Below are 22,351 nucleotides of genomic sequence, written 5' to 3'. Positions count from 1 at the left end.
TTTAAAAGATAGTTCATTCATTCTGGGTCTTTTTGAGACGAAATAACCAGGAAATACCTCTGGAGGTCAATGATGTCATGAAAAGGACCCACAAACTTCTGTTAGTGAGTAATCTCAATAGCAGGATAAAAACTCCGTGTGGAGGAGCCCCAGGTATACCATTTCTGGTAGATCTGGTGACTGAGCAGCAATAAGGCCTGGGCACCAGCAGGTCTACCAAGTTAGGTAGATCTAGCCTCTGGGAAATTTGTATACCAGGGCTACCCCTCTGTTGTTTCTCAATGGGTAGACCTGATGTCCGGACAATGCCTTCCACCCACAGCTGAAGCCCTCAGTTTTTTCCATGACTCCTTTCACCCTCATAACTGCCCTTTGGACCAAAGGCCATTACAGGATTGAAGGGCATGGTTACTGCACAATAGATTCAAGTACTTTCCCAAGAGGTTTCTTTATTTCTATAATACATGAGAAATATAATACACTAACTTCTGTGCAGCTGCGTGGCACAATGACTCAGCTCCAAGGCCAACGCTATCAGAGAAATGGGGAGAGGTTCCACTTGGGCCTCCTGCAAGATTTTAAAATGGCAGGTAGTTGTAAAGCTATCTGTACATACATATCACAACAACCTGTGTGATATTCATTAACCAGACTTAATTAATTGCACTGCTGCTACAATCAAATTCACAGCCCCATCTGCATTTCCCTGAAACACCAGCAAAACTGGACACATTGTCAAGGTAACTTTTTAATGTTTATAAATTCAGAAAAAATATTAACAAGCCATAAGTTAGGAAGATCATGACCTCCTCTTTTTGCTTCTTTGTATTTTAGCAGACACGCTACTGCCCAAACCCAGCTACAGGAAACTCCTGGGTTTCTAAATTGTTATCTGTGAGGCTGCAATTACTTCCTAACAGGGAAGAATGCAAAAATGCTTAACACACCCAGAAGGGTTAACACACCCAGATAGCGGGTGTGTTAACCACTGCTGTGACTTCATGCATTGGCCGAAAACACCAAAATGTGGGAGCAGGCTAGTTTCTCACAAAATGAATAGGGAGAATAGGCACAATTCGCCTCATACCTCAAGTTCCACAAGGGTTAGAGACTTGCTTTTTTTAAAAAGTGAAAGCTGGTAATGTGGAGATTATGGCTGATCCCCAGTGGATCAATTGACCCTCCCTGTAGATGCCCATGAGCATGGATGAAATTTGGAATGGCTAGCCTCATAATGTCACAGTTAGCCATCTTTCCCTTTCCCTTATGTTCCCTTCCTGCCTTTATGGGTGAAAGCATTAAGGTACATTAGCAGCCCAGTCCTATGCATATTTACGGGGGGTGGGGGGAGGTTAAGCCACAAAACAGCAGTGTATATAAATAAGGAGTGCATCTTCCCTTGTGATTCTGGGACTGGCAGTGATCACAGCAACCCACACTCACAACTTCCTAGATGGGTGATGTTCCTGTGTTCTCCCCCCTGGACTGGAAAAGATCTCCTCTATTCACTTTCTATTAAAGTGGACTCAGCCAGGGGTCCGTGCCTGTTGGAACTGGATGGGAAGTCAGTGACTTGCATAGTCAGTCAGCGAAGGCGCCCGTCATACTCCTGCCCATTTGCTTTCTGAGGCAGGCACTCCCGTAGGCTACCAAACCAAGGGCCTAACAGGCCGCAGCGCTGTCTAGCTTGGCCTGCCCGAAAGCCGGCCTCACCGCCCCTTCCAGGTCCACATTCTACCATTTGCATTGCAGCCACTCTCAGCTGAGCTCAAGGAAATCCCACCCCTCCACACCCAGGTTTCATCTACTGACCTCCCCTGGCTGGGCCTCGCTCGCCCGTGTTGCAGAAAACCATAGAACAGAGATGGATGGGGCAGGCATGCAGAGCCCGACGAGCTGTTGCTGCCCTCACAATGGAGCTGCTTTAGCGTGGAGGAGGTGGTCATGCTGCTGCCTTCTACCACCTCTTTGCCTTATGAGGAGGTGCTCCTGCAGCGCGGTTCAACCCGTGGGCATCCCCCCCCCGTTTCATTTACCGACCTTCTGTCTCATCCCGAGCCTTGCCCATGTGGCTGGGAAGCGTGAGTGGAGATAGATGGGACAGGCACAGCTCAGCTGTTGGTGCTGGTGCTCTCAGAACGAGGTCATGACTGGAATCTGGGGGGTGAGGAGTTGCAGACCCTTGCCCCTATGAGTAGATGTCCATAGGGGGGGATGTAGGATTCTCAGGAAGGCTTTAAAATGGAGGGCTGGTTTTAGAAGCCATTAGGAACACACATTCCTTTTGCAAGTGCAACTCTCCATGTATCCCCCAGCCCCACACAGAGGGGACAGGGAATGTGTCAACGGCCTCCTCCTCACAGACCAAGTTGGGAGGGAAGGTGGTAGTGCAAATGTGGATTGTTCCCCTGCGTTTTAATATGTTCCAGATTAACTTGGAGGGAAAAACAGTTTTAAATGTGTGTGTTTTAAAAATAAATTGTGTATGCCTTTATCGCTTCAGGAATGTTATCAACACAACTCAGCCCATCACCCTTTCTGTGGTCTAGTGTGTCTGTAAAGATTGCGCTCTTTGGATTTCATATCTCCTACACAGCCCTATCTCGCTATTTACCAGGTCAATCACTCAGGGCCAAACTAGATGTAATTCTAATCACATCCCTAGGAACTGTGCCAGATGCTGTTGTTACCATTATTATTAGTACTGTTTATTATTATACTATTTATTTATTTTTTTATTATAATTATTATATTATAATATTTATTATCATCACAGGGTGGTGGTTTTCATTGGGACTGCAGGAAGGGGAAGTTCAATATTCAGGCATTGAGAATCTTTGGTTGTAGTCATTCTTCAGAACAGTTTCATCAAATGCCCTCCGGTCTTCCCGTCAGCTGAAAGATGAGTTCCTTTGGCTCTAGGTTGAACACTCTTGTTAATGCCACAGCAGAGGTTTCAGCAGTCACAGTCTTGTTCAGTGGTATTCCCTGAACATAACATTAGCCTATTGGCTAAAGCCAAAGCAGATCCACCAGTCAAAAGTTCTGAGTAGGTTTTACAAATGCCTTTCAGTCTAAAAGTCTTGCCTAGTTTGCTTGGCAGTTACACATTATGTACCTGTTTTCTCTTGAATTATATTGTCATTTAGATTAGTTAGCAAACAATGCAAGAAACCACTGCAACGTGGAGTGCTCCCTGCTCAGGATTCCCACCACTCTATTCCATTTCCCCATCCCCAGTTTTCTTCCCGAGGGCCGGCCCCCCCATGAAGTGGGGTGAATTCCCCACCTCAGGCGGTGGATATGGAACTGCGATGGATCCTGTGCACTCTGAGCAAGGCAAAGAAGGGCTGCCACTCTGGAGAGCCAAATTGACCACTCTCCTGCTGCACCCTGACTGCAGCAAGACAGTGCCTGGTGCAGCTCCCTGCGGTGCTATCCACCCAATGCCTTGCTCTGAGCACCCCTTAGAGCAAGGCATCAGTTGAGCCACAACGGTAGCGTCCGGCCTGTGGCAATGCCAAGGTGGGAGAATGGCCAGCGTGGCTCACCACAGAACCTGCCTGATCCAACTGTCCCCTTCTGAGGTGTTCTTCCTGTGCTGCTGCAGCACAGGCAGTCTCCAGGGCCACCTCCCTGCCAATGCCTCACTCTCAGGAAGGACCCCTCAGAGCGAGGTATTGAGGAGAAGGTGGCTGGTAGCAGTTGGTAGTTGGGAAGGGTGAAGAGGGAGAAGATGGCTGTGGATCACACTTTCCCTCAGCAATGGCCTACACACACCCAAGTGGCGGCTGGAAGTGTTGCACCGGCCCTGTTCCTACCCCCTACCCCAAAAAGTCAGTGAGTATTCCATGGTTACTGAACATGCTCGGTCAAAATTGGGCTGTATTTATACAAACCTTGCAGTTCTTCCAAGCCTCTTCTGCCTGGAAGGTGCAATTTTAGCTATATAAGCAACAGCACTCACAACATGAGCCCTGGAAATAGAAGAAATTATATGAATCTTTCTGTCCATAGAAAAGATGAAATTAGAAGGCATGTTAACGATCTGGAATCAAGCAATAACATTTCAAAGGAGTACACAGAAGTACAAACAATATGGGTGTTTTTTAAATAATCTCATGTCATCATATTGTCTCTTTTGAAATAAGTCTCTTGAACACTGAGATGAATAAATGGTTAAGACATTTTATTATTTTAGCTTCCATTAGGCATTGAGCAGGTATGATGCTGGAGTAACTTTACTTTCTTCCTAAAATGGCATCATACAGGCATCTTTTCTTTACTTGAATGTCTTTGAAGCCAGCTGCATCGAGGAGCGCATTGTACTCTGATGCAGTCTGTTCTTTTCCTTCGGTAAAGAGCATCATCATCATGGAGTATAGGTGGGCTTCTAAAGGCCCAGTTCTATCTTCATTGAGAATCATTTCCACCACTAACACTCCACCACCTGGTTGAAAAGATGTTTCATTAGAGAAGATATAACTACTTATTCTGGGTATATTTTCCCAAACAACCTGGGATCAGAAGCTCAGGGTAAAGAGCCATGCCTGAGTGGCCCTGACGCATAATGAGAAGGGTCTATGGTGTAAGCAAAGTGGCTTTGGGTGATAATAGACCATTGTCTCTTCCTCCTCTTCTTTCAAACTAGTGATCTATTCAGTGGAGAAATGTAATTTGTGACCTAGGAATATGCACAGTGCAACAGCAGCAATTCCCACAATCAAAGACTTAGACTGTAGACACTGCTGCAGAAATGTGTCTCCAGTTCCTAGCTTCCAGATATGGCCCAAGGCATGGGTGCGGTTGGGCTGAAGGAAACAAATACATTTTATCAGAGCCTGGAAGACTGCAAGCCCATTACTTTATGAGGAAAGAAAAACAGCCTAAATTGTGGTTCCAACTTGAGGATGCTTTTGCAAATTTACTTTTCCTCTTTTTTCTTTTAGTATATGAGGTGTCCAGGGCTGTGTTTCCACCAGCGACCTGGCTGTGCTGTGAGGTCTCTGTGTTTCCATGATGTCATGGCCATTCAGAACCAACCCCGCATTTTATCGCTGAAAAACCACTTCTTCTGAGACTGGCTATGGCCCGACTTTTCTTGCTTACTTCAGCTCCATTACTGAGCTGTTTCCACAACCACACTGGATTCGGTATCATAGTCCTGCCCCTGGGGCATGTAGCCCAGCCCTTGTGGATGTGTCGCTCGCCTGCTCCTGTTCTCACCAGAAGCAGCTGCGTGTGATGGAGAGGGGGAGATGATACTGGAGGGAGCAGTCAGGCAGAGATGAAGACATGCACGCATAAGCACCCCTGGAATACAAGTGCAGAGTCTGCCCACCCTGGCTATCCCTATGAAGTTCCCAGTCAGGTTGGTGGCAGGGAAATCAGGAGAGCTGCAAAGATGGCTTCACGGAGGAGAGGCATTAAGTCAGCTTCACCTAGAGTCATTGAGAGTCATTAAGTCACATCCCCGCTTTAGTGGAAGAAAGGGTTTAAAGGGGAGGAGATGCTGCACACAGCTTTTTCGCTCCTTCATTAAAGTGAAAGTGCACTTTAAAACTCAGTTTAAAGGAAAAAACCAAAAGGGCTGGAGTGGAGCAGAAGGGGATGAGGGAGGCAGAGATGCACAACTAGGGCCAATCTACACTTACATTTTTTTCCGCTTCCAATAAGGTCTCACCGCTCATCTTTCACACTACGCAGGACCTGCCTCGAAGTGGGACCGCAATTTCCCACTTCTGTGCTCCCACTTTCAATACCCTGATATCCCGGTATTTCCCATTCACGTGCTCTGCTCTTCCGTGTTCATTACCTTATAAGGTCGTAGTCCCCTCCCATGCCTGTCCATATACGGTGGTGTTTGTATTTCCCTCCTGTCCAATAACAGCTCTAGATGCCCCCATCTGGTCTTCTGGCTACTGATAGCATAGCTTCCTCAGCACTGGAAGCTTTATCACCAACCAGCAGAGGGCTAGAGCTGCCAGCTCTTGTCTGATCTGGGAAGCTCAGCTGGGTCAGCCCTGGTACAGAATTTTGGATGGTCTACCGCCAGGGAATCAGGCTTTGCGGGGTTGTTCTCTCCCTTCAATGGCACTAACTTTTACCTCCTTCTATGGTATTCCCCGTAGTAACCTATGGCTGCGAGAGCTGGACCATAAGGAAGGCTGAGCAAAGGAAGATAGATGCTTTTGAACTGTGGTGCTGGAGGAAAATTCTTAGAGTGCCTTGGACTGCAAGAAGATCAAACCAGTCCATACTCCAGGAAATAAAGCCAGACTGTTCACTTGAGGGAATTATATTAAAGGCAAAACTGAAGTACTTTGGCCACATCATGAGAAGACAGGATACCCTGGAGAAGATGCTGATGCTAGGGAAAGTGGAAGGCAAAAGGAAGAGGGGCCAGCCAAGGGCAAGGTGGATGGATGATATTCTGGAGGTGATGGGCTCGACCTTGGGGGAGCTGGAGGTGGCAATGGCCGACAGGAAGCTCTGGCATGGGCTGGTCCATGAAGTCACGAAGAGTCGGAAGCGACTGACCAAATAAATAACAACAACAATCCCCTGCTTTGACTTAAAAAAAAAAAAATAAGGATGACAACTGAGTGCCTTTAGATACGCTGCCTTCCCCCCCCTTCCCCCGCATTCTAGTTTAACTGGCACTGTAATGTTTTTTCGCGGCCCCAATCCTGGGCACTCACTTATTAAGGAGTAAGCCACATTGAACTCAGTGGAACTTACTACTGAGTAGACATAAGAGTGCCCTGTAAGTGATCTTTAAAAAAATAGTAATAATAAGGCATTATCTTCAAACCTTCAGATCTTCAAATCTTCGAAGAATAGGGCTTCTCCACCCTGATGTCCCCATGCACAAGCATAAATGTCTTCACTGGGCAGTCTTCGAAAACACAAGCAGCCCCCCCCCCCACCGACCTGAGCGTCTCCTGCCTCTGCATTTCTCAATCAAAGGGAGCAGAGGGTAAAATGCCTCCCTGCAATGAAGGGAGACACCTCTGATCCCCCACCCCACCAAGCTCAGAAGCCATGTCCTCTTTTGTTTCAGAGCACCCTATGGGGATCAATGGGGCTTACTCGAGGCTTGCAGACTTACAGGGTGATCTTATGTCTACTCAGTAGTAAGTTCCATTGAGTTAAATGTGGCTTACTCCCAAGTAAGTGAGTGCCCAGGATTGGGACCAGGAGAAAACATTACAGCACCAGTTAAGCTACCGGGAGAATGGGGGGGGGGAAGGGGGGGAAGGCAGCATGTCTAAAGGCACTCAGTTGTGATTCTTAATTTTTTTTAAGCCAAAGCAGGGGATAGAAGGAGGTAAAAGTTAGTGTCATTTGAAGGGAGAGAACAACCCCCTGCTTAGTGCAGGAAGCCTCATTCCCAGGCAGTCGCCCATCCAAAATTCTGATTAGGGCTGACCCTGGTGAGCTTTCAAGATTAGACAAGAGCATGGACCTCCAGCCGTTTCCTTGCTGGTGATAAAGCTTTGAGTGTTGAGGAACCTATGCAATGTCATCTCATGGTCTTCAAAGCTGTGCAGCTTTGAAGCTTTGAAGATGCTAGCAGCCCCCCCACCCCAAAGCTGAGTGCCGGGTGCCATCGCCCGCTGCCCTTCTTCCTCGCACTGGCTGGAAAGGGCTGGCAAGGGGAAAAGAGCATCGGCAGACACCCCCCAGCCTCTCGCCCTAGCCTCCAGCAGGTGTGGGGGGGAAGAGGATAGGTGCCTCCTTCTTCCCTCCACCCCCACCTGCTACAATGGCAGCAGCAAGGGACAAGCTCTCACCGGGCTTCGAGCCCCAACAGGATGCTCGCACCATCCCTACACACACACACACACACACACACACACACACACACACGGATAGAAGAAGAGAGGGACAGTGGGCGGGGAATCAGCAGAAACTGGGATAGTTTCTGCTCCTCCAATGAGAGCCGCTGTCTTTAAGAGCAGGAAAACAGCATAGCTCTCAAGTGTGAACCGAGCTCACACATTCGACCAAGAACCGCAATGGGGAAAATGGATGAGTGTGGATAATCATGTTTTAATGCGAGTGCGTTTAACCCGACAGGACCCTGACTTCTTTGCGATGGCAGGTGCAATGTAGATCAGCCCCTAGTGTATCATCCACTGTGCCATTTCCTCCCTGTGTATTTTCCCTTTAGCACTTTGTCCCACTTTGTGTGGGTGTGTGCTGGGGTGTTACTTCTGAGTAAACTCACTGGCTGTAAGGCCTTCCTTTCCTGGGAGTAAGTGCCATTGAAATCTGTGGCTTGCTTCTGAGTAGGCATGCATACGAGTGCATCCCCTTCAATGCATTTACTTGGGGTTTCCCTTCTCAGCTGTGCAGGAGCAAGGCTTGACAGTTAGGATTTCAATGGGTATTAAAAGTGCCTTCGATTGGGAAGCCAGCCAGCCACTACTTCTTCTTCTAGCCCACCTTGCAGGGTCATTGGGAAGCCACAATAAGGGGGAAGAACAGCAACAGTGTCGGGGGTGGGAGGCAGCCACTAACTGGAGTGGAGGAGAAGGGGGCAAAGGAGGGGGAATCGGCAAGAGGAGGAGGCGGGAACACTGATGAGGTCAGACCCAACCCAGACTCCACTCAGATGCTACCCAGCCATCAAGAAAATAATTTGATTAGAGCTCAGTGGAAACAGCGCAGAGTCCCAGGCTACAGCGATGATAAGCCAGGACTTTAAGGACTGTGGAAACAGGAAAAGGAGAAGATGCGATTGGGGAAACATCGCAACAAAGCTGCAAACAAAGTGAAGCTGATAGCATGGAAACACACCCCAGATCTTCTAAGAGTTACACAAACTAGTGAGAAGTAACCAAAATCAAGACAAGGGAGCCTTCCTGTGGGACACGTTATCTAATGAAGTACTTCCTAGACTTTCTCAGCTTCACTGGAATTTTCTGCATCCAGCGATGAGGAGCCAATGGGTTGGAGTCATAGACTGGCATAAGGAGGGAAGGACAAGCACCAGAATTATCAGGGACACGATCACAAGGGCAGGGGGAAGGAGGGTAGCTGCAAGAATTTACAGGAAGCCTGATTCCCAGGCAGTCGCCCATCCAAAATTCTGGCCCCAAAATACACGTGAGAGTCGCTAGCCCTACACACCTAAACCTAGCCCATGACCCCTCTTGGCCAAGCCTTGCCTACCACAGATGGGGCCTCTATGCCAATCTCAAAGTCCCTGATCACACACACAAACAATTCCTTAGTTTGGGCCAAACTATACAGTAAATTCTTAAAATATTTTAATCTCATTTTTTTGTCCATCAAGTACATTTAGAGCACAGTGCAAAAATAAAGTACAAATAAAAGCATGATACACATAAATACTTCCTTTACTTTGGGCCAGAGTACACAGGGCTTCTCCACACTTTTTGTTTTGCAATTTTACCGGGGCTTCAGCTTCCGGATTCTTTCCAGGATTAAGATCACCCTTTACATGTGCTTCCCTTCCCCCCTCATCCCCTTTATCTGCAACTCCTATATGTTTCATTTATACAGCCACTACATTGCACTATGGTCTAGCTCCTCTTATTGCAGGATTTCCTCATTTCACGGAGAAATAGAAAATGGATCTGTTTGAAATGGACATTATTTCCGTTTCAAATTAGGCTGTGGAAATGCTTGGAAAGTACGAGAGAGGAACTGGAGGTTGACAACGTCATGTAAAGGACACGCAAACTTCTGTGAGTGACCAATCCCAATCACAGGATAAAAGCCCCATGTGCAGAAGGCCACAGCATTTCTTACCCCAAACAAATACAATTGTTCTTAAGTATTATTGTATGCAATGCGTACAGTGAGGACTGGCTTGTTCACTTGTTCATCACCGCTTGCAAATTCAGCTTTCACTACTTCTGCTATATAAGTACACGTACCAGGTTTGCAGGCCTTGTGCAGTTTGGTTAGCAGCTGCATGCATTTTTCATCATCCAAGAAATGCAGGACCCTAGCCATAGTATATAGGTCAGCTTCAGGAACTGGATCTTTAAAAAAATCCCCTGTAACAAAATAGTTTGAGATCAATTTAATTGAGTATATTACATAGGGAATTATGAGTTGAACCCTGGCCTTCAGAAATCATTGTTTATCCAGCATGCACTATCTTTCTGCTGGTGCTAGTCGTGCGTGCCTGCCTTGCTCAAGGGCTTATGGGCAAAAGTTCATGTAGGTGAAGGTGGAGCAGAGATGAATAAGGGAGCATTGGGGTGTAGCAAAATAAAAAGGGAAGAGCAATAATATATAGAAGGAACATGATGGGCAGACCATAATAAATGAGAGAGGGTATCTCAGGAAGAATGGAAGTGGAATACAGTGGTTATTCATTTTAGAGGAAGGCATGGTTATATCTTGTTCTCAGCTTAGACATTCACAGTGAGAAAACATGGCCCTCTAATCTAAACCACTGAAAAATATATATTGTAAGATATAGGTTTTCAGTAAACAAACAATTGATACAAAAACCAAATACTCCTCCACTCAAGGTTGTTTTTGGCAAAACGTTCACACCATTCCAGGCTTTAGGGGAAGTTTTTTCCTGTTCAAGCTGGGCAACCTATGGCCTTGGGGCTGCATATAGCCCTTGGCCTAATTTCAATAGCCCTCTGCATGTGGTCAGTTCAGATCTCTGGCAAGAACCAGAACTCTCCCTTCCCTTCTTGCTGCCCACTTCATGGGCATGAGAGAGAAAAGGGGTGACCCACTCTGGGCTCTGGCCTTACCCCCAGATGGCTTTGGCCCAGCTACTGCAAACATGTGGTACTCCCAGAGGGAATGCGGCCTGTGACAGAATGAACATTGTCCATTCCTGCTGTACCTTGATTACACTGACTACAGTCGTAAATGGTTTGAGGATTGCAAGCCATTTCTCATTGGTTGGTTGGTTGGTTGTTTTTGAATTGGTTACATTGTTTTGGTGGTTACAGAAATTTAAAATAAGGTTGTATATCCTAAGTAGATATGCTTGGCAACATATTCCACTGTAATGGATTCCCTTCAAATAAACACAGGGTGGGTTTTTTTGTTGCCAATTTTGATTCGGTCTTTGCTTTCTTGCTATAAACAACCTTTATTAGTTAGAAGAATTAGAGGTTTGATAGACATCTGCAAGGAAAAAGTGCTACAGTTTAAAATGATGTAATGGACAAGAATTTGATCACATGAATTTTGTAATGCAAAGGACTACGACAATTAGAAAACACATCCTAAGGACCAAAAATCACTGTTAGTATAATAGCTTCACAGAAAATTTCTATCTAGTAGATAAATGGTAGGATAGTGAATATTTTATGTCTAACCACTACTTCTTGTTATTCATTTTCTTTCTGGAAAGATATACCATAAATAGCACCTCAGAACAAACAGTAACTGGTATAAAGGCACATATTGCCCCCAGTACTGGAGGTAATGTATAGCCATCACTAATAGCCATTGATTGCTTTATCCTCCATTAATTTGTCTAAACCAACACATAAACGATATAATTAGCTTAGACAACTTCCAATAAGGATAAGGCTATCAATGGCAACCAGTCCTGAGGGCTATATATTACTTCCAGTATCAGAGGCAGTATGCCTGTGTTCATCTGTTGCTGGGGAACATGGGCAGGATCATGCAGTTGCACTCATGTCCTATTTATGCATTTCCCACCAGAGCTTTGATTTCATCCAGCATGGCAATTCTTATGTTATTATATTCTAACCTCTTTATCGTAAATGTGAGAGTAACTTAAGTCATCCATTACTACAACACTTCTCTGGATGCCCCCTTATTGCATTCTCCATCGCAAGGTCACCCTGAGCATTTTGGTCAGGGAGAGGACAGCATGTCCCCAGTACTAAATTCCTCTTGTCCTGTATTGTCACCACAGCAATTCTGTGGAAGAGTCTGTCCCTTTTAAGGTTTCTAATTGGCTTGACATGATGCCGTCTTTGACCTACAAATCGACACAACCTCCGGTACACCCTTGTACACTTGCCTTCGTGGAAAGTAATCCGGTGTCCTTCCGAAGATGCAAAATGCTGCTTTGCTGTTTCCAGTGCTTTAGGTAGATCGAAAATGGTCACAGTACAATTAGGATACAATGAAATGCATTTCTTAGCCAAGGCACCACCAGCTCCTTGAAGGGAAAACAAAAAAGAAAACATTAATAAGGAAAATTCTGTGCATTTCAAAGCTTTTTCTAAACACTCCTATGCAAAATGATTTCAAGCTAAAGGAAAACAGCAGATAATTTTTGTAGTACTTACCCCCTAGATCACAGATGACTGAGAAATGAGAAAGACCGAATGCAGCAATCACATCTGTACTGTACAGGTGCCATATGGAATCCATGCTGTTCCAGCACTTCTTCTTGTTCTCTGATCTATCAATTCAAAATTGGCAGATAAGCTGAGAGGATACCTGCAAATTGATTTGTAAATTAGACCTGTGTTTTTTTGTGTTCCTGCTGTAGCTGGAAGGAGCACTTTCAACAGTCCCTGAGAAGAAGCCCATGACTGTGGCACCCTATTCCATGGCTGTGGCCATTGTGACTGCTCTATCGACTTGCAATCAACATCCAACTAGGGTTTGCGACTTCCCTATAAGGAAAGGTTTCCATGTTTGGGGCTGTTAAGCTTAGAAAAGTCTCAGGAGGTGGTGCTTGGGGACTTATGCTGCATTGCAAAGACACTGGTTTCATCTTATCTCCTGTGATTTTCAACATTGATATGCAACTGCTGCTTCATAGAATCATAAAATAATAGGGTTGGAAGGGGCCTATAAGACCATCAAGTCCAACCCTATCGAGTCCAATTAGATGGCTTATTACATCTAATGGGGTAGGGGGATGTCTGGCTAGGTTCAGGAGGTTGTACATTCCTCCTTGAGAGAGAGTGGTGCCAGCCTTTTTAAAGGAGGTGGTACTTAGGCCATTCCTGAAAAAGCCTAATCTGGACCCGGATGAAGTTAACAACTATAGGCCAGTAGCCAACATCCCCTTCCTAAGCAAGGTGCTTGAGTGGGGTTGCCAATCAACTCCAGGAACTCTTGAATTAAAATGATTACCTAGACTCATTTCAGTCAGGATTCAGGCCTGGATTTGGAATGGAAGCTGCCTTAGTCACCCTGTGTGATGACCTTTGCTGAGAGAGGGAAAGGGGGACTATGAACCCGTTGATCTTCTTGGACCTCTCTGCAGCTTTCAATACTACAACCATGGTATGCTTCTGGATAGGTTGTCTGGGTTGGGAGCTGGAGGCACTACATTGCAGTGGTTCTAAGGAATCAGCCTTGGATGGCTGATTCCAGAAGGTGGTGCTGGGGGATTACTCCTCTCTGCTATGAAGTTTTGCTATGTGGTTCCACAGGGCTCTATTCTATCCCACATGCTGTTCAACATCTGCATGAAAATCTGCATGAAACTGCTGGGAGAGTGACCCAGAGGTGTGGGCTAAGAGGTCATCTATATGCAGATTCAAATGCCTGATTCAAAGTGCTGGTATTAACTTTTAAAGCCCCAAGGGGCTCGGGGCCAGGTTACCTGAAGGATTGTATCCTCCCATATATATCTGACCGGACCCTAAGATCATCTTCAGCAGCTCTTCTCGGGGAGCCCCCACCAAAGGAATGAGGTGGGTGGCTACTAAGGAGAAGGCCTTTTCTGCTGTGGCAACCCAATTATGGAATGAGCTTCCCAGAGAGGCTTGCCTGGCACCTATACTGTACTCTTTTCGGTGCCAGGGGAAGACCTTCTATTTTCCCAGGCATTTTAGTCCTTTAGTTTCTGTTGTTTTAAATCTGTTACAGTATTTTATGAGTTTTTCTACACTGTTAATCACTGTTAATCCCCTATATCTACTTTCGGTTTCATCACACACTTGAGATCCAAGCGCAGAATTGAGATCCAAGCTCTGAACAAGGAGCATTTCCTTTCCTGCTTTTCTGCTACATAACCATCAGGTGCACTGTGGTATAGCGGAAGAGAACAAATACATAAGAGATCATCGCACTGTCGTTCACTTTCACAATTTCCCCTGCTCTAAACTCGCTGAAAGTACTGGCTAGACACAGAAGCAAAACTGGAGGGTCAGGGCAACGTCTAAAGAATCGTACAAAACCCTGCATAGGGGATTATGAATGCAGGATAAATGCCTCATGGAGAAAAGCCCTAAATCTTTGCATTCCTGCCACATTTATTTTGGTTTTTATTTGCATTTAGATTGTAATTTTACACTTTTACATGTTTATATTGCCTTTTATCATGTTGTATTTTATGGTTTTAATTGTTGAGAACTGCTCAGAGAGCTTTGGCTATTGGGTGGTATAGAAATGTAATATAAAATTTTAAAATGCAGACACGGGGAGAAAGTAGATCTGGATCTACTGGTAGGTCTCTGGATGATTTGGACAGAAGGACTGTGAGCTCTGCTCAGTCCTGGTACTCAAAACAAATCCCGGGGCTCAGAATTCTTTAAGTCTAAGGGCTCCTGCACATGGAGCTTTTATCCTGCTATTGAGATTGCTCACTCACAGAAGTTTGCAGGCCCTTTAGATGATGTTGAGAATCTCGAGGGCACCTCCTGCACTAAATGACCTTTATTCCATTTTTAAATAGATCAGAGATAATAAGCTATCAAATTACCCTGCTTGTGTTCCACTTGAGTTTCCTCCGTGAAAAAGGAAAAGCCGCAAGAAGAGGAGCTAGACCAATGAAACATATGGAAGACTCAGATAAGGGGAGGAGGGGGAAAGGGGAGGGGGAGAAGGAAGCACATGTAAAGGGAGTCCATTGTGATCCTGCATTTAAAATGGAAGCAGAAAGCCCTGCTTTAAATGCGGGATTTTAGGCTGGTGTTTTTGTCTTTTACACAGGCTCCAGGTCATGGATCTCCAGTGTCCAGTACAAACCAAAGTTGATCCTGCAGTAAGCCTAAAGTCTGCCCACCCCTGCTCTAATGCATATACAGGGCTTATCCATCAACAGGAACATGATCATTTTATTTCAATGGTTGTGCAAACGGATTAAGTCCCTTTGCTGAAGCAAATGAGGATTACTGTGTCTGCATATTCAGATCTCTGGATTATGGTAAATCACCCTGTGCAAGAATATGAAGGTTGACAAGACTCTCTTGTGTTGTGTGAAAGCAGTGTTACTTTCATACTGGGTTATATAGTGCAATGCCCCATAGGCAAAGCAGGAAAATCCTTCCCAGCTAGTCTGTATAATAACCCTGCTTTCAGAGAATCTGATTTCAGATATTTTTTAAAATGAAGTTAAAATGATCATGTGAAAATGTCCCTGGATGCCATCTAAAGAAGAAGAAGAAGTTGGAAAATAAACAATATCCATAAAGGGTAAGGTTGGCAGACTCCCCAAGGCATGTGTATACAATTCATATGCTTTATATAATTCCAGAAGGAAGGTTTAATCTGATGAGAAACAACCATATTCCATCCATTGTCTCCAATGATGAAACACAAAAGATGTTACTTTTACCTATAAAGCACATCAAAGAGATCTTTGTCGTCATTGTCAAATGTTTTCTTAATCTGGGTTTTTCCTTCCCTGAAAAAAAAAATCTGTTTTAATGTTGTGAAAATTAGGCAGCATAACTACCAAATTAAATTTTAAATTCTCTGGCTGAATTTACACATAGCAGTTATACTGTTGTCATAACTATTGGTGCCCATTGGTGTCATGTGTACCAATAGTTATGATAGCGGTATGCTAACAGTGTAACTGCTATGTGTAGGTTCAGCCTCTATCTCCTCCTGCCGCCGCAATGTAAAGAATGTACTACTACAATTACATGCATTACAGGCTCAAATTGTGTAAAATCACCACCCTAGGAGAGTCAAGCCAGTCCTGAATTTAACTGGCTTATAGACTCTGGGCTCATAACTTGTAAGAATGTTATTCTATTTAAGGAGTAAGTAAAGAAGTACAACCAATATTTGTTCATACCAACAAAAGAGGCCATGTTCTCTTGCTGGTGTAGACCAAGCTGTTTCCTGGGGCCCTTTTTCTTCCTGCCCTCCAGCCATTTTTAAGCACTCATATCCCATGAGCCAGTGGACTAGCAAGCTTAGGTTTAGGATGGGATACATGATGGATGCTCCCGTACAATGTCATCAAAGCTGTTGTGTGGCATTGAACTGGAAAGGGTACATACATGGCTGTAGTAAGTCTGAATTGCTTTAAGAGGCCTGGTGTGATGCTCCCAGTGGCAAGCAGTGAGCTGGCTTTGGAATCGGGGCCTAAGGAGCTAAGGGTCCTGGCAGAGGACAATCCATGGAGCTATGCACCAATGCTGGTAGCATGCCCGGTGTGAGACAGGGACATGCTAGGCTTCCGGCCAGAGGCCTGGCTCTTAAGACTTTATAGGAATGGGTGGAGTTTGAGAAGGGGCTTCTGGACTGAACCTTAAAAGGCTCGTCAGAGCAACTTACTCACTAGGAACCCTCCTAGGCACTGAGACATCTGGGCTGCCTTGGGCACCATGGGCTCCTGCTTCAGACCAGAATACAACACCCTGAAAAGACCTGTTGCCATTCACAGTAGTCTCACACTCTGCCTTTTAGACCTCCGCAGTCTTGATTCTTGTGAACTGACAGCCTAATGTTTGATTCAAAGTACAGTGGGCACCTGTGGCAAACCTCTATATTCTGATGTAGCTCTACAACGTAAGGAGGCACCATGCCGGTATGTCTGAATACGGTTATCTCATCTCTTCGTTTCCCAATCTATACCCAAAGCCTTGAGCTCTCTTGTAAAGTAGGTTAATACCACTAGGCCTGAAGTGTGCTCCCGATAAGCACAAATGACCAAAGACACGGGACCTTCCATCCACCTCCTACTTCTCCTGCAATGAGAGCACTATGCATTGGCGTGGGCTTTACAAATACAGTGGCTATTGTGCTCTATTCATTAACATGTGCCCACAGACGAGTAATGGTGTTTGGGGAAAACAGCAGCACACCAGTGCCTCCAAAACGAATGGGGCTCCAGTGTAGTGTCTCCCTATATCTTTCTTGGTGTGGGGAAAAGATTTACTCTCTCCCCTCCCCATACCGTGAGCTGTTTAAGGGTTTTTTATTCCCAATAAATAGCGGTGTGGGGAGCCACTGCTCACAGGGATGCAGCACCAGCACGTTTTATTAGCAGGGCTGCTGAGATCATCTGCCAAACCGCTCAGGATTACTTGTTCCCTCTGAGCATAGCTGCAGTCCTCACAACAGCTCAGGGCAGCAGGGAGAGGATGAATTTTCCCAGCAAGAATATATTGTTCCTTGCTGTAATGCAAAATATTCTGGGGTGGCCTGGTCTTGACTGGGCAATTATGACCCATTCGATTTACAAAAGGCCTGCTCCTACTGGTGAAAACTCCTGGAACAAGCTTGTTGATATAAATCAACACCACTGCCTGCAATGTTGAACTCTCCTTGGGGACGTGGATGAAGGGACTGTCATGATGAGCTTCTGCACTTCTACATTTACCACTACACCACTGCTGATAAAATGGTTTGGCTAAGATGACAGAGAGATTCTTGTGTGCTAGATTCATGCAAAAGGCACACAGCTTATTTTAAAACCCTGTGTTAAAGAGAGTGGTGGAATTCCATGTGACTACCAATTGTTTGGTTTGGATAATGTTCAAATCCTAAGTATATCTGCTTGGCGATACATTCTGGTGTATTGAATAGGAGTTACCTACAAATAGACTTGGGCGGGGGGGTTGCTGTGGTTTGTTTTTCTGCTATAAACAACTTTTACTAGTTAGAAGAATTAGATGTGTGATGGATGTCTGAAAGGGCAAAGTGCTACAGTCTAAGGGCTCCTTCACACTAAGCTTTTATCCTGCGATTGAGATTGTTCCTTCATGGAAGTTTGCGCGCTCTTTACATGATACCGTGATCATTCAAGGTGTCTCCTGAACTTTTTGCCTTTTGTTCCGTTTTTAAATAGATCGCAGATAATGAGCTATCAAATTACCCCATTGTGTTCTGCTGCAGTTTCCTTCGTGAAAAGACTAAACGCGGCAAGAAAAGCGGCAAGACCAATGAAAGATAATGGAAGACTCAGATATGGGGAGAAGGAGGGGGAAGGGGGTGGGGCGAAAAGAAGCACGTGAAATATGGAGTCGTCGTGATCCTGCATTTAAAATGGAAGCAGAAAGCCCCGTTTTAAATGCAGGATTTTAGGCTGGTGTAGAGATGCCCAGAGACCACTCTGGGATGTTCTGAATACGATAAACCGATGAGATACTGGGGGAAGCAGGATATCTTTCACTCAACTGGGGATGATGCAGTTCATGCGTCAAGGAACAAAAGAGAAGCTACAGTTTGAGACAGACTGAGAAAGTTGCAAACCACTGAATTTTGAGCTCTGTAAGGCTGAAGTACCTTTTTGGGTGCTTCTCCCTAGAGCTCTGAGGCAGTGCAGTGGATTTGGGATGTGAGATGCTGTTGCCTCCACCTATGCTCCATTGGTATGTATGTGAATAGGCCCAAATATAACAAAAATGCCATAAGGTTCTAGTGATCTCTTCATCCAAACAAAATAAAGCACAGGAAAGCGCTGCCCCTGGAACTTCTCAGCCTTTGGAGGAGTGAAGGATTCATTACAATACATACTGCTTCTTTGAAATTCTTTCTCAGCCAACAGTATTACGAATAAGCACAGCAGCTTACATTCAGTGACCAGCAGACATGTTAACTTTCCTGAAGGCCAGTGGTCTTCTGTAGGCAGTACTGCATTTCACTATAAATAATGGTTTTCTATGTTAGAGCATAGACCCCACCCCATCCTCTCACCTCACAGCATCTGTCAAGTAACACAGATTTGGAAAGATGATATCAGAGAAGAACATCATGTAATGATACTGAGACTTTGGACTTGATTCAGCAAGGTAGAGATTGGAAATATCTGTGTTTCCATAAAGAGCTTGTGGAAGAGGTAAAGAGATCAATGTTATTACACCTTTGTTCAAAACACATTTTCCTCTCTAATTTTAAATACACAAACAAATGTCTGATGGAACAACAGAGGACAAAACTCTGAGTTTTAAGCCATAGTAGGTGAAAATACTGGTACAATCATATTGACTACAGGTTCTATGTCAAACAGTGACAGATCAAAGTAGTGGTGCATTAAATTGTGCAATTAACTGCTGGCCTGGACGCATTCTTTGCAGATGGCCAAAATGACATTTTCAGCTACCAGTACTTAGATGAAAATGTTTGAAACAGCTGATGTTGCTTCCTCCTTCCAATATAGAACAGATGCACAACCTTTTTGGCCCCAGGAGCTGCACTGTGGACCTTTAGGACCTTCCATCCACCTCCTAAGTCTCCTGCAACAACAGCACTATGCATCGGCGTGGGCATTACAAATACAGTGGATATTGTGCTCTATTCATTAACATGCACTCACAGACGAGTAATGGTGTTTGGGGAAAACAGCAGCACTCCAGTGCCTCCAAAACGAATGGGGCTCCAGTGTAGTGTCTCCCTATATCTTTCTTGGTTTGGGGGAAAGATTTACTCTCTCCTCTCCCCATACCGTGAGCTATTTAAGGGTTTTTATTCCCAGTAAATAGTGGTGTGGGGAGCCACAGCTCACAGGGATGTGGCGCCAGCACGTTTTATTAGCAGGGCTGCTGAGATCATCTGCCAAACCACTCAGGATTACTTGTTCCCTCTGAGCATAGCTGCAGTCCTCACAACAGCGGGGGGCAGTGGGGAGAGGATGAATCTTCCCAACAAGCTGTATGTCCCCCCACATACACACACTTTATCCCCACTCAAATCCACACCCACTCCCTTCTCCCCCACTCCCTTATACATACACACACTCTCAGCTTTAACACATCCCTTCTCTAGGCCACAGCCAAAAATAAAAAAAATAGTCTAGGAATTAGCTCTGCGGTTCCTGCCATAGAAGTCTTCTTCCTAGAGCATCCCTGGAATGTCCTAGGAGGAAGGCATGAACCTTTAAGCACGCCTTCCAAGAACGATCTAGGAATAAGCCTTCTATGGCAGGAATTATAGACCCCATGCCTAGACCATTTCCTCCCCTTTTATTTTGCTGGGGGAATTGGGGGCTGTCAGATGTGGCTTAGAGGGCTGTCTGTGGCCCGCAGGCCACATTTTTTGCATCCCTACAATATAGTTACCGATGTTGTCCTTCCTCTCCATTCTCAGGAGCTTTAACCCCACACAGGCCTCGAGCAGCCTCTCCATTCCAGTGGAGCTGGTACCCAGATGTTCAGCAATAGTCACTGAGGTCATGAGTCCTCCCGACTTCAGCAGCAGATCAAATACTCCCAGCTCACAGGCAGTGAACATGATCTGCAAACAAAGGCAGAAAAGCGCAAAATACATTGCTTCTTGGGTTTTCATTATTTCAGTTGTTAGCCGCCTTTAAGTGCACAAGGAAACATGGATGATAAGTTCATTAAGTACACTTTAAATAACTGAATGGCAGGTGCCACTCAAAGCCTGGTAACTGAAGGCAGACTCTTCCTAAAATATCACGTGACATTAGTGTATGGAGTTGCTGTGTCAGTTCATAGCTCAATGCGATTCCTGTGCTCTTCAGACCTACCATTGTGCAGAAGGCTATTCTGCACAAAGTTTTCAAGGGCAAAAGCAAGGAGGAAATAGGTGTGTTCCTGGCACTTTCTCTTCAGAGTGGTGCAAGAGGTTTGGCTGGAGGCAGGTTCCTGCTATAGCCGTGGGCTGCAATGTCTTCCTGCCCTACCTCCACAACCCCTACGTGGTCCGATTTGAAAAAGGAACCGCATGGAGAATCCAGTGTTCTTTCCCCAAGTTCCCATATACAAAATCACACAGGAAGCCCTGCTTTAGCCAGCCAGCAGGATTGGTCATATGCAATAATGGCACAAAAATATTCTTGGACTGTTTCAGTGTTTCATTTTGGAAGCAGAATATTAAGATAGACGAAATGCGCAGATGCACTAAGTTTCCCAGATATGCATGAGGACTAGTATCTAACAGTCATCAGTAAAGTGCAGTAGAACTTGTACGGATAGGATACATTTAAACAGGGCATCAAACGGAAAAGCAATATTGTCCAACATGTCCTCAGTGGAGCAGCAACAGGGGAAGTTATCTGCTAAATTCTAATGAAGAAAGTTTATTAAGAAAAGACAGGTGTTTTGATCATAACACACATCCATTAACAAAGTAAAAGCCCTTACAAATACCTTGGAGATGAGACATCCCTGCCGGTACTGAGATACGAGATTAAAGTTTTCAAGATCTTCTGCAGAATTCATTGTTCTTCCCTACTTTTGTCAGAGATCCTGCAGCTTTCCTCAGCTTTAGAAATAAGCTGCTTTTGTGTTGTATTTGCTGAATGTGTCACTAGACCTTTTGCTGTAATTAAAACAGGCAATGGACATTGTAAAATGATTTCATGTCAGGTTTATTTCTGACAACAGCTGGATCACAGCCACCCAGATTCTACTTTCTGTAGAAGTGAATTCCATATATTTCTGCAGGAGCCACAATGAGCATTATCATTTAATCCACAGGAAAAACCACAGGAAAAACAAACTGTTCTTTTAAAGGCAGGTTTTCCTGCAATAACATTACATGCATTTATCAAAACAGAGATCACTTCCAGGGGTCCCCTCCCCTTTCATCGTATATCCTGGGAGTGAACTCAGGTGAGAGCTACAATGGTTCAGTAACCAAAACAGGGGTACTAAGAGACAATAGGAAGGATGGCCAGCTATCAAAGATGCTGTAACAGTAGATTATCTTTGAGATCTCTTCTAATTCAATTATTCCATGAATTACCTCCCATGAATCCTATTCTCAGCAATAGGTAAAACCTGTCTATTGCATCTAATATACCAGCATGTTGCTACCTTTCCTCAGTCCCCTTTCATTGTTTCCCATTGTAGCTTACATAGTATCACTTTGCTGGCTTGCCAGCCATTCTGTTTACCTGTCCTTGAGACTCCAAAGAAGAATCTAAATGGCTTCTTTCTTGGAGGGCAAGGCTTTTATATCATCCATAGTCAGGGGAAAGTTCAGTTGACATATGCAAACTGTTATTTCACATGAGCCTGGGGGACATTTTTTAAAATGTTTAGTGTCAAGGGACTCTTCTTGGTTGCAAATCATAATACATCTTGTGCTTTAATAGGTGAAAGGAATAGGGCAAGAAAGAGGGATGATATATTTCCTAAGGGCTGGCCCAAGGCATTTTACTATCTGACCTGGAACAACAAATGGTCCGTCCCCGTCCCCCCCTCCCCGCAACCTGGTCAAGTCAAGGTGCATGATTCTCAATACTAGCCAAGTT

The 22,351-nt window shown here is 45.0% G+C and overlaps 1 protein-coding gene across 1 annotated transcript; it reads right to left on the bottom strand.

Moving 5' to 3' along the window:
* Nucleotides 1-4,168: 4,168 nt before the first annotated feature.
* Nucleotides 4,169-21,314, bottom strand: LOC146350189 (acetylserotonin O-methyltransferase-like). Its single transcript, XM_084841786.1, has 8 exons — nt 21,243-21,314; nt 20,190-20,364; nt 18,829-18,958; nt 15,512-15,580; nt 12,282-12,397; nt 12,011-12,151; nt 9,912-10,034; nt 4,169-4,450 (listed from the first exon to the last, which is right to left on the bottom strand). Exons 1-8 carry the CDS (start codon nt 21,312-21,314, stop codon nt 4,242-4,244), a joined length of 1,035 nt encoding a protein of 344 aa, XP_084697912.1. The 3' UTR covers nt 4,169-4,241.
* Nucleotides 21,315-22,351: the final 1,037 nt, after the last annotated feature.

This window comes from Heloderma suspectum, chromosome 3 (assembly GCF_057233095.1).
Source record: "Heloderma suspectum isolate Gila_16-S chromosome 3, 16-S_ref, whole genome shotgun sequence".
In the NCBI taxonomy this organism is placed as follows: domain Eukaryota; kingdom Metazoa; phylum Chordata; class Lepidosauria; order Squamata; family Helodermatidae; genus Heloderma; species Heloderma suspectum.
This window is presented reverse-complemented; position numbering and strand designations above follow the sequence as displayed.

Excerpts from the sequence above, each read along its gene's own strand:
- LOC146350189 (XM_084841786.1), bottom strand. The coding sequence starts at position 21,314 with ATGAATTCTGCAGAAGATCTTGAAAACTTTAATCTCGTATCTCAGTAC. Across the intron at positions 18,959-20,189 it reads GGAGAGGAAGGACAACATCG|CTCTTTATGGAAACACAGAT; the intron begins GTAACTATATTG and ends CTCTTCCACAAG. Across the intron at positions 12,398-15,511 it reads CTCTTTGATGTGCTTTATAG|ATCAGAGAACAAGAAGAAGT; the intron begins GTAAAAGTAACA and ends TTGAATTGATAG.